Source organism: Embiotoca jacksoni, unplaced genomic scaffold, assembly GCF_022577435.1.
Source record: "Embiotoca jacksoni isolate LCO1_2020_lvr unplaced genomic scaffold, fEmbJac1.0.p SCAF_150, whole genome shotgun sequence".
In the NCBI taxonomy this organism is placed as follows: Eukaryota; Metazoa; Chordata; class Actinopteri; family Embiotocidae; genus Embiotoca; species Embiotoca jacksoni.
In genome coordinates, this window is record NW_027185286.1 from 105,001 (window position 1) to 118,157 (window position 13,157).

The 13,157-nt window shown below is 29.5% G+C and overlaps 1 protein-coding gene across 2 annotated transcripts in view; it reads left to right on the forward strand.

Moving 5' to 3' along the window:
• Positions 1-1,492, forward strand: part of lrp12 (low density lipoprotein receptor-related protein 12) — a 7,305-nt gene extending 5,813 nt beyond the window's left edge. Inside the window, exons 11-12 of one of the 2 annotated variants that reach the window (XR_011178275.1) lie at positions 1-731; positions 771-1,492. The exon at positions 1-731 is cut by the window's left edge and continues 713 nt beyond it. Coding sequence is in view for 1 of the 2 variants with exons in the window: in XM_069149894.1 (XP_069005995.1) it covers positions 1-223 (223 nt within the window). In the remaining variant the exon portion in view is untranslated. The other variant, XM_069149894.1, reaches the window with a different exon arrangement.
• Positions 1,493-13,157: the final 11,665 nt, after the last annotated feature.

Here is a 13,157-nt window from a genome sequence, read left to right on the forward strand (position 1 = left end):
GTCCTCCTCTTCCTCCTCGGTCAGCAACGTGCGACTGGAGCCCCACCCCTCCTCCTCTGTTGGCCACGCCCCCCGTCATCACCTTGGAAACAGTGGTCGAGGAGGACGGGACGGCCCCTGTGAACACTGCGGGATGGTCCACACGGCTCAGATCCCCGACGCCTGCCTGGAGGCCACGGGCAGGACGGAGAGCAGCGACGACGAGCTGCTGCTGCTCTGCTAACATGCTAACTGACAGGCTAACATGCTAACTGACAGGCTAACATGCTAACTGACAGGCTAACATGCTAACTGACAGGCTAGCATGCTAACTGACATGCTAGCTGATAGTGTAACGCTTATCCTACAGTTTATCATGCTACTCTGCTAACAGGCTAATCAGATAAGCTAATGCTACATCCCATCATGACTGTACACCTCAGACTTCGGACAGCTAGCCAATGAGCTAACACATCATACTGGACTAAAACCACTCAAACCTGTTAGCATATGTTAGCATGTTAGCCAGATTAAAGGTTAGCTCTCAGTGATGTCGTTGATAAACGGACCAATCAGAGACTGAACGATGTGATGTCACTGATTGGATTCTCATTGGTACGACCCAGAAAACTGTCCGACTGTTCCCTTGGTCCGTCCGTGAAAACACTCCCCTCCCTCGTTGGTGCGACTGTAAATGGAGTCCTGAACAGATCTGATCAGGAACCTTTGAATCGTTGGACTCCTGGTCAGGTGTGACCATTTAAAAGGTCCCCTCGTTTCCAAAGCTGAAGGGGACCATGACAGGCGAAGGACTGAGGTCATGTGACCGGAAGAGGTCGCGTCACGCTAAGAGGAACCAGAACCGATCCAGGTTGAAGTGTTCTGCTCTGTGTTCATGTGTTCCAGGCTTTTATTTTGAAAGAGTGGCGGCGACCTCCTCGGGTCACGTGATGCTCGTCACGCTGCCAGAGGTTCCTCCCGGTGTTCTGACGCATTCTAAAAGACAGACGGTTCTTTATGGACGCACCGACCTTGGTACTGAAACGGTTCCGGTTCTGATGGTCCAACAACAATCAAGACTTTTCTGGATTCACACGAAAACATGGAAAGAATTTTTATGTGTTTGAAAGGTCAAAGGTCACGAGTAGATTTTACACGTCATACGAAGCGGAGGAATTTTTTGCACCAAGACCAGGACCAAAACCAGAACCAAAACCAGAACCAAAACCAGAACCAGAACCAGAACGAGAAGCGGTCAGAGGATCCGTTAAATGTGTATTTTTTTGTGACTCCTCCAGAATCCAAACATTGTGTTTCTGGTCTTTGTTCCAGTTTCGGGTCGAGTCGACCTCGTGTGAGTGTGACTATATTTATTATTAATATGATCCATGTTGTTGTTGTTGTTGTTGTTGTGTAGCTGTTTTCTGACCTGCATGATGTTTGTTTGATGTTTTTCTTTGTAAAGTTCAAACTGTTCAACTGCACTAAAGATTAAAGGTCACATTTCAGTGTCCATCGAGTTGTCCTTCATTCGGCCCTGAGGGGGCTCAACCTGAGACTCCTGACCCTTCGAGGGACGCTTCAGCTCTTTGAATCTGTCTTAGCGTCACCTTCAGACCAAATATATTAATGTAGTTTATTGTGAAATGAACAGAAATTACTTTCTTTCATGTCGTGAGTCAAAATATTAAAATGTTCTTCAAAGAAGGAACAAACAGATCGAATTCAGTTTGTAAGAACGACGTTAAAACTGGATGGAAAGTGACTGAAAGTGACCAACTGGATCCCGTCAGACTGTGGGAGGAACTCCTGAACCCATGCTGCCTATTTCAGATGACATGATAAAAACAAATCACGCTATAGCATGTCGTCCAAAAACTTAAAAATAGCCATACTGTAGTATATAGTACTACAGTGGTGCAGTGTTAGTTCTGGTGCCTCTCATTGAGAAGGTCATTGGTTCAATTCCCACTGGAGACATGGATGTCAGGTCCAAAATCTATCATGTTAAAAATACGTCATACTATATCATATGGTCCCAGATACAGCAGATAGATAGTTACTTTATTAATCCCCAAGGGGAATTTTTTTTTTGCTAAAGCAGCATTTATAGATACAGGAAAGAAATAAAAATAACAGTAAAATATATTAAATATAAAAATACACATACAATGAAATGGAAACACGCGAAAGAAAAATAAAACAACTCCGAAGAGAGGAGAAAGAAAGAAAAATACTTAAAACACACTCGAGCGGGGAAGCGGCTGTAGCAGGCGCCATCTTATATATGTTAATGTGATACGATAAAAAAGTCACACTATAGCATGTCGTCTAAAATATAATAAAAAAGTCACACTATAACATGTCGTCTAAAATATAATAAAAAAGTCACACTATAACATGTCGTCTAAAATATGATAAAAAAGTCACACTATAACATGTCGTCTAAAATATAATAAAAAAAGTCACACTATAACATGTCGTCTAAAATATGATAAAAAAGTCACACTATAGCATGTCGTCTAAAATATGATAATAAAGTCATACTATAGCATGTCGTCTAAAATATGATAAAAAAGTCATACTATAGCATGTCGTCTAAAATATGATAAAAAAGTCACACTATAACATGTCGTCTATAATATGATAAAAAAGTCACACTATAGCATGTCGTCTATAATATGATAAAAAAGTCACACTATAGCATGTCGTCTATAATATGATAAAAAAGTCACACTATAGCATGTCGTCTAAAATATGATAAAAAAGTCATACTATAGCATGTCGTCTAAAATATGATAAAAAAGTCACACTATAACATGTCGTCTATAATATGATAAAAAAGTCACACTATAACATGTCGTCTATAATATGATAAAAAAGTCACACTATAGCATGTCGTCTAAAATATGATAAAAAAGTCACACTATAGCATGTCGTCTAAAATATGATAAAAAAGTCACACTATAACATGTCGTCTATAATATGATAAAAAAGTCACACTATAACATGTCGTCTATAGTATGATAAAAAAGTCATACTATAGCATGTCGTCTAAAATATGATAAAAAAGTCACACTATAACATGTCGTCTATAATATGATAAAAAAGTCATACTATAACATGTCGTCTATAATATGATAAAAAAGTCATACTATAGCATGTCGTCTAAAATATGATAAAAAAGTCACACTATAGCATGTCGTCTAAAATATGATAAAAAAGTCATACTATAGCATGTCGTCTAAAATATGATAAAAAAGTCACACTATAGCATGTCGTCTAAAATATGATAAAAAAGTCACACTATAACATGTCGTCTATAATATGATAAAAAAGTCACACTATAACATGTCGTCTAAAATATGATAAAAAAGTCATACTATAACATGTCGTCTATAATATGATAAAAAAGTCATACTATAACATGTCGTCTATAATATGATAAAAAAGTCATACTATAACATGTCGTCTATAATATGATAAAAAAGTCATACTATAACATGTCGTCTATAATATGATAAAAAAGTCATACTATAACATGTCGTCTATAATATGATAAAAAAGTCACACTATAACATGTCGTCTATAATATGATAAAAAAGTCATACTATAGCATGTCGTCTATAATATGATAAAAAAGTCACACTATAACATGTCGTCTATAATATGATAAAAAAGTCATACTATAGCATGTCGTCTATAATATGATAAAAAAGTCACACTATAACATGTCGTCTATAATATGATAAAAAAGTCACACTATAGCATGTCGTCTAAAATATGATAAAAAAGTCACACTATAGCATGTCGTCTATAATATGATAAAAAAGTCACACTATAACATGTCGTCTATAATATGATAAAAAAGTCACACTATAGCATGTCGTCTATAATATGATAAAAAAGTCACACTATAACATGTCGTCTATAATATGATAAAAAAGTCACACTATAACATGTCGTCTATAATATGATAAAAAAGTCACACTATAGCATGTCGTCTATAATATGATAAAAAAGTCACACTATAACATGTCGTCTATAATATGATAAAAAAGTCACACTATAACATGTCGTCTATAATATGATAAAAAAGTCACACTATAGCATGTTGTCTAAAATATGATAAAAAAGTCATACTATAGCATGTCGTCTATAATATGATAAAAAAGTCACACTATAGCATGTCGTCTATAATATGATAAAAAAGTCACACTATAACATGTCGTCTATAATATGATAAAAAAGTCACACTATAACATGTCGTCTATAATATGATAAAAAAGTCATACTATAACATGTCGTCTATAATATGATAAAAAAGTCACACTATAGCATGTCGTCTATAATATGATAAAAAAGTCACACTATAACATGTCGTCTATAATATGATAAAAAAGTCACACTATAGCATGTCGTCTAAAATATGATAAAAAAGTCATACTATAGCATGTCGTCTATAATATGATAAAAAAGTCACACTATAACATGTCGTCTATAATATGATAAAAAAGTCACACTATAGCATGTCGTCTATAATATGATAAAAAAGTCACACTATAACATGTCGTCTATAATATGATAAAAAAGTCACACTATAACATGTCGTCTATAATATGATAAAAAAGTCACACTATAGCATGTTGTCTAAAATATGATAAAAAAGTCATACTATAGCATGTCGTCTATAATATGATAAAAAAGTCACACTATAGCATGTCGTCTAAAATATGATAAAAAAGTCATACTATAGCATGTCGTCTAAAATATGATAAAAAAGTCACACTATAACATGTCGTCTATAATATGATAAAAAAGTCACACTATAGCATGTTGTCTAAAATATGATAAAAAAGTCATACTATAGCATGTTGTCTAAAATATGATAAAAAAGTCATACTATAGCATGTTGTCTAAAATATGATAAAAAAGTCACACTATAGCATGTTGTCTATAATATGATAAAAAAGTCACACTATAGCATGTTGTCTAAAATATGATAAAAAAGTCATACTATAGCATGTTGTCTAAAATATGATAAAAAAGTCATACTATAGCATGTTGTCTAAAATATGATAAAAAAGTCATACTATAGCATGTTGTCTAAAATATGATAAAAAAGTCATACTATAGCATGTTGTCTAAAATATGATAAAAAAGTCATACTATAGCATGTTGTCTAAAATATGATAAAAAAGTCACACTATAGCATGTTGTCTAAAATATGATAAAAAAGTCATACTATAGCATGTTGTCTATAATATGATAAAAAAGTCATACTATAGCATGTCGTCTAAAATATGATAAAAAAGTCATACTATAGCATGTCGTCTATAATATGATAAAAAAGTCACACTATAACATGTCGTCTATAATATGATAAAAAAGTCACACTATAGCATGTCGTCTATAATATGATAAAAAAGTCACACTATAACATGTCGTCTATAATATGATAAAAAAGTCATACTATAGCATGTCGTCTATAATATGATAAAAAAGTCACACTATAACATGTCGTCTATAATATGATAAAAAAGTCACACTATAACATGTCGTCTATAATATGATAAAAAAGTCACACTATAGCATGTTGTCTAAAATATGATAAAAAAGTCATACTATAGCATGTCATCTATAATATGATAAAAAAAAGTCACACTATAGCATGTCGTCTAAAATATGATAAAAAAGTCACACTATAGCATGTTGTCTAAAATATGATAAAAAAGTCATACTATAGCATGTCATCTATAATATGATAAAAAAAGTCACACTATAGCATGTCGTCTAAAATATGATAAAAAAGTCACACTATAGCATGTCGTCTAAAATATGATAAAAAAAAAGTCATACTATAGCATGTCATCTAAAATATGATAAAAAAAGTCACACTATAGCATGTCGTCTAAAATATGATAAAAAAGTCACACTATAGCATGTTGTCTAAAATATGATAAAAAAGTCATACTATAGCATGTCGTCTATAATATGATAAAAAAGTCACACTATAGCATGTTGTCTAAAATATGATAAAAAAGTCATACTATAGCATGTCATCTATAATATGATAAAAAAGTCACACTATAGCATGTTGTCTAAAATATGATAAAAAAGTCACACTATAGCATGTTGTCTAAAATATGATAAAAAAGTCATACTATAGCATGTCGTCTAAAATATGATAAAAAAAAAGTCATACTATAGCATGTTGTCTATAATATGATAAAAAAGTCACACTATAGCATGTCGTCTAAAATATGATAAAAAAGTCACACTATAGCATGTCGTCTAAAATATGATAAAAAAAAAGTCACACTATAGCATGTCGTCTAAAATATGATAAAAAAGTCACACTATAGCATGTCGTCTAAAATATGATAAAAAAAAAGTCACACTATAGCATGTCGTCTAAAATATGATAAAAAAAAAAGTCACACTATAGCATGTTGTCTAAAATATGATAAAAAAGTCATACTATAGCATGTTGTCTAAAATATGATAAAAAAGTCATACTATAGCATGTCGTCTATAATATGATAAAAAAGTTATACTCTAGCGTGTCGTCTATAATATGATAAAAAAGTTATACTCTAGCGTGTCATCTATAATATGATAAAAAAGTAACACTATAGCATGTCGTCTAAAATATAATAAAAAAGTCATACTATAACATTTCGTCTAATATGGTAAAAAAAAAGTCACACTATAACATTTCGTCTAATATGGTAAAAAAAAAGTCACACTATAACATTTCGTCTAATATGGTAAAAAAAAAGTCATACTATAGCATGTCATCTAAAATATGATAAAAAAAGTCACACTATAGCATGTCGTCTAAAATATAATAAAAAAGTCACACTCTAGCATGTCATCTATAATATGATAAAAAAGTCACACTATAGCATGTCGTCTAAAATATAATAAAAAAGTCACACTATAACATTTCGTCTAATATGGTAAAAAAAAAGTCACACTATAACATTTCGTCTAATATGGTAAAAAAAAAGTCACACTATAGCATGTCGTCTAAAATATGATAAAAAAAAAGTCATACTATAGCATGTCATCTAAAATATGATAAAAAAAGTCACACTATAGCATGTCGTCTAAAATATAATAAAAAAATCATACTATAGCATGTCGTCTAAAATATGATAAAAAAGTCACACTATAGCATGTTGTCTAAAATATGATAAAAAAGTCACACTATAGCATGTCGTCTAAAATATGATAAAAAAGTCACACTATAGCATGTCGTCTAAAATATAATAAAAAAGTCATACTATAGCATGTCATCTAAAATATAATAAAAAAGTCATACTATAGCATGTCGTCTAAAATATGATAAAAAAGTCATACTATAGCATGTTGTCTAAAATATGATAAAAAAGTCATACTATAGCATGTCGTCTAAAATATAATAAAAAAGTCACACTATAGCATGTCGTCTAAAATATAATAAAAAAGTCATACTATAGCATGTCGTCTAAAATATGATAAAAAAAAAGTCATACTATAGCATGTCATCTAAAATATGATAAAAAAAGTCACACTATAGCATGTCGTCTAAAATATAATAAAAAAATCATACTATAGCATGTCGTCTAAAATATGATAAAAAAGTCACACTATAGCATGTTGTCTAAAATATGATAAAAAAGTCACACTATAGCATGTCGTCTAAAATATGATAAAAAAGTCACACTATAGCATGTCGTCTAAAATATAATAAAAAAGTCATACTATAGCATGTCATCTAAAATATAATAAAAAAGTCATACTATAGCATGTCGTCTAAAATATGATAAAAAAGTCATACTATAGCATGTTGTCTAAAATATGATAAAAAAGTCATACTATAGCATGTCGTCTAAAATATAATAAAAAAGTCACACTATAGCATGTCGTCTAAAATATAATAAAAAAGTCATACTATAGCATGTCGTCTAAAATATGATAAAAAAGTCACACTCTAGCATGTCGTCTATAATATGATAAAAAAGTCATACTATAGCATGTCATCTAAAATATGATAAAAAAAAGTCACACTATAGCATGTCGTCTAAAATATAATAAAAAAGTCACACTATAACATTTCGTCTAATATGGTAAAAAAAAAGTCACACTATAGCATGTCGTCTAAAATATGATAAAAAAAAAAGTCATACTATAGCATGTCATCTAAAATATGATAAAAAAAGTCACACTATAGCATGTCGTCTAAAATATAATAAAAAAGTCACACTATAGCATGTCGTCTAAAATATGATAAAAAAGACACACTATAGCATGTCGTCTAAAATATGATAAAAAAGTCACACTATAGCATGTCGTCTAAAATATGATAAAAAAGTCACACTATAGCATGTTGTCTAAAATATGATAAAAAAGTCATACTATAGCATGTCGTCTAAAATATAATAAAAAAGTCACACTATAGCATGTCGTCTAAAATATGATAAAAAAGTCACACTATAGCATGTCGTCTAAAATATGATAAAAAAGTCACACTATAGCATGTTGTCTAAAATATGATAAAAAAGTCATACTATAGCATGTCGTCTAAAATATGATAAAAAAGTCACACTATAGCATGTCGTCTAAAATATAATAAAAAAGTCACACTATAGCATGTCGTCTAAAATATAATAAAAAAGTCACACTCTAGCATGTCGTCTAAAATATGATAAAAAAGTCACACTATAGCATGTCGTCTAAAATATAATAAAAAAGTCACACTATAGCATGTCGTCTAAAATATGATAAAAAAGTCACACTATAGCATGTCGTCTAAAATATAATAAAAAAGTCACACTATAGCATGTCGTCTAAAATATAATAAAAAAGTCACACTATAGCATGTCGTCTAAAATATGATAAAAAAGTCACACTATAGCATGTCGTCTAAAATATGATAAAAAAGTCACACTATAGCATGTCGTCTAAAATATAATAAAAAAGTCACACTATAGCATGTCGTCTAAAATATAATAAAAAAGTCACACTATAGCATGTCGTCTAAAATATGATAAAAAAGTCACACTATAGCATGTCGTCTAAAATATGATAAAAAAGTCACACTATAGCATGTTGTCTAAAATATGATAAAAAAGTCATACTATAGCATGTCGTCTAAAATATGATAAAAAAGTCACACTATAGCATGTCGTCTAAAATATGATAAAAAAGTCACACTATAGCATGTCGTCTAAAATATGATAAAAAAGTCACACTATAGCATGTCGTCTAAAATATGATAAAAAAGTCATACTATAGCATGTTGTCTAAAATATGATAAAAAAGTCACACTATAGCATGTTGTCTAAAATATGATAAAAAAGTCATACTATAACATGTCGTCTAAAATATGATAAAAAAGTCACACTATAGCATGTCGTCTAAAATATGATAAAAAAGTCATACTATAGCATGTTGTCTAAAATATGATAAAAAAGTCACACTATAGCATGTTGTCTAAAATATGATAAAAAAGTCATACTATAGCATGTCGTCTAAAATATGATAAAAAAGTCACACTATAGCATGTCGTCTAAAATATGATAAAAAAGTCACACTATAGCATGTCGTCTAAAATATGATAAAAAAGTCACACTATAGCATGTCGTCTAAAATATGATAAAAAAGTCATACTATAGCATGTTGTCTAAAATATGATAAAAAAGTCACACTATAGCATGTTGTCTAAAATATGATAAAAAAGTCATACTATAGCATGTCGTCTAAAATATGATAAAAAAGTCACACTCTAGCATGTCGTCTATAATATGATAAAAAAGTCATACTATAGCATGTCATCTAAAATATGATAAAAAAAGTCACACTATAGCATGTCGTCTAAAATATGATAAAAAAGTCACACTATAGCATGTTGTCTAAAATATGATAAAAAAGTCATACTATAGCATGTCGTCTAAAATATGATAAAAAAGTCACACTCTAGCATGTCGTCTATAATATGATAAAAAAGTCATACTATAGCATGTCATCTAAAATATGATAAAAAAAAGTCACACTATAGCATGTCGTCTAAAATATAATAAAAAAGTCACACTATAACATTTCGTCTAATATGGTAAAAAAAAAGTCACACTATAACATTTCGTCTAATATGGTAAAAAAAAAGTCACACTATAGCATGTCGTCTAAAATATGATAAAAAAAAAGTCATACTATAGCATGTCATCTAAAATATGATAAAAAAAGTCACACTATAGCATGTCGTCTAAAATATAATAAAAAAGTCACACTATAGCATGTCGTCTAAAATATGATAAAAAAGTCACACTATAGCATGTCGTCTATAATATGATAAAAAAAAAGTCATACTATAGCATGTCATCTAAAATATGATAAAAAAAAAGTCATACTATAGCATGTCGTCTAAAATATAATAAAAAAGTCACACTATAGCATGTCGTCTAAAATATGATAAAAAAGTCACACTATAGCATGTTGTCTAATATAATAAAAAAGTCATACTAAAGCATGTCATCTAAAATATGATAAAAAAGTCATACTATAGCATGTCGTCTAAAATATGATAAAAAAAAAGTCATACTATAGCATGTCATCTAAAATATGATAAAAAAAAAGTCATACTATAGCATGTCGTCTAAAATATAATAAAAAAGTCACACTATAGCATGTCGTCTAAAATATGATAAAAAAGTCACACTATAGCATGTTGTCTAATATAATAAAAAAGTCATACTAAAGCATGTCATCTAAAATATAATAAAAAAGTCACACTATAGCATGTCGTCTAAAATATGATAAAAAAAAAGTCATACTATAGCATGTCATCTAAAATATGATAAAAAAAAAGTCATACTATAGCATGTCGTCTAAAATATAATAAAAAAGTCACACTATAGCATGTCGTCTAAAATATGATAAAAAAGTCACACTATAGCATGTTGTCTAATATAATAAAAAAGTCATACTAAAGCATGTCATCTAAAATATGATAAAAAAGTCATACTATAGCATGTCGTCTAAAATATGATAAAAAAGTCATACTATAGCATGTCGTCTAAAATATGATAAAAAAGTCACACTATAGCATGTCGTCTAAAATATGATAAAAAAGTCACACTATAACATGTCGTCTAAAATATGATAAAAAAAAGTCACACTATAGCATGTCGTCTAATATAATAAAAAAGTCATACTAAAGCATGTCATCTAAAATATGATAAAAAAGTCATACTATAGCATGTCGTCTAAAATATGATAAAAAAGTCGTACTATAGCATGTCCTCTAAAATATGATAAAAAAGTCATACTATAGCATGTCGTCTAAAATATGATAAAAAAGTCATACTATAGCATGTCGTCTAAAATATGATAAAAAAGTCACACTATAGCATGTCGTCTAAAATATGATAAAAAAGTCACACTATAACATGTCGTCTAAAATATGATAAAAAAAAGTCACACTATAGCATGTCGTCTAATATAATAAAAAAGTCATACTATAGCATGTCGTCTAAAATATGATAAAAAAAAGTCACACTATAGCATGTCGTCTAATATAATAAAAAAGTCATACTATAGCATGTCATCTAAAATATGATAAAAAAGTCACACTATAGCATGTCGTCTAAAATATGATAAAAAAGTCACACTATAGCATGTCGTCTAAAATATGATAAAAAAGTCACACTATAGCATGTCGTCTAAAATATGATAAAAAAGTCACACTATAGCATGTCGTCTAAAATATGATAAAAAAGTCATACTATAGCATGTCGTCTAAAATATGATAAAAAAGTCATACTATAGCATGTTGTCTAAAATATGATAAAAAAAGTCATACTATAGCATGTAGTCTAAAATATGATAAAAAAGTCATACTATAGCATGTCGTCTAAAATATGATAAAAAAGTCACACTATAGCATGTTGTCTAAAATATGATAAAAAAAGTCATACTATAGCATGTCGTCTAAAATATGATAAAAAAGTCACACTATAGCATGTCGTCTAAAATATGATAAAAAAGTCATACTATAGCATGTCGTCTAATATAATAAAAAAGTCATACTATAGCATGTCGTCTAAAATATGATAAAAAAGTCATACTATAGCATGTCGTCTAAAATATGATAAAAAAGTCACACTATAGCATGTCGTCTAAAATATGATAAAAAAGTCATACTATAGCATGTCGTCTAAAATATGATAAAAAAAGTCACACTATAGCATGTCGTCTAATATAATAAAAAAGTCATACTATAGCATGTCGTCTAAAATATGATAAAAAAGTCATACTATAGCATGTCGTCTAAAATATGATAAAAAAGTCATACTATAGCATGTCGTCTAAAATATGATAAAAAAGTCATACTATAGCATGTCGTCTAAAATATGATAAAAAAGTCACACTATAGCATGTCGTCTAAAATATGATAAAAAAGTCACACTATAGCATGTCGTCTAAAATATGATAAAAAAAGTCACACTATAGCATGTCGTCTAAAATATGATAAAAAAGTCACACTATAGCATGTCGTCTAAAATATGATAAAAAAGTCACACTATAGCATGTCGTCTAAAATATGATAAAAAAGTCATACTATAGCATGTCGTCTAAAATATGATAAAAAAGTCACACTATAGCATGTTGTCTAAAATATGATAAAAAAGTCATACTATAGCATGTCGTCTAAAATATGATAAAAAAGTCATACTATAGCATGTCGTCTAAAATATGATAAAAAAGTCATACTATAGCATGTCGTCTAAAATATGATAAAAAAGTCATACTATAGCATGTCGTCTAAAATATGATAAAAAAGTCATACTATAGCATGTCGTCTAAAATATGATAAAAAAGTCATACTATAGCATGTCGTCTAAAATATGATAAAAAAGTCATACTATAGCATGTCGTCTAAAATATGATAAAAAAGTCATACTATAGCATGTCGTCTAAAATATGATAAAAAAGTCATACTATAGCATGTCGTCTAAAATATGATAAAAAAGTCACACTATAGCATGTCGTCTAAAATATGATAAAAAAGTCACACTATACCATGTCGTCTAATATAATAAAAAAGTCATACTATAGCATGTCGTCTAAAATATGATAAAAAAGTCATACTATAGCATGTCGTCTAAAATATGATAAAAAAGTCATACTATAGC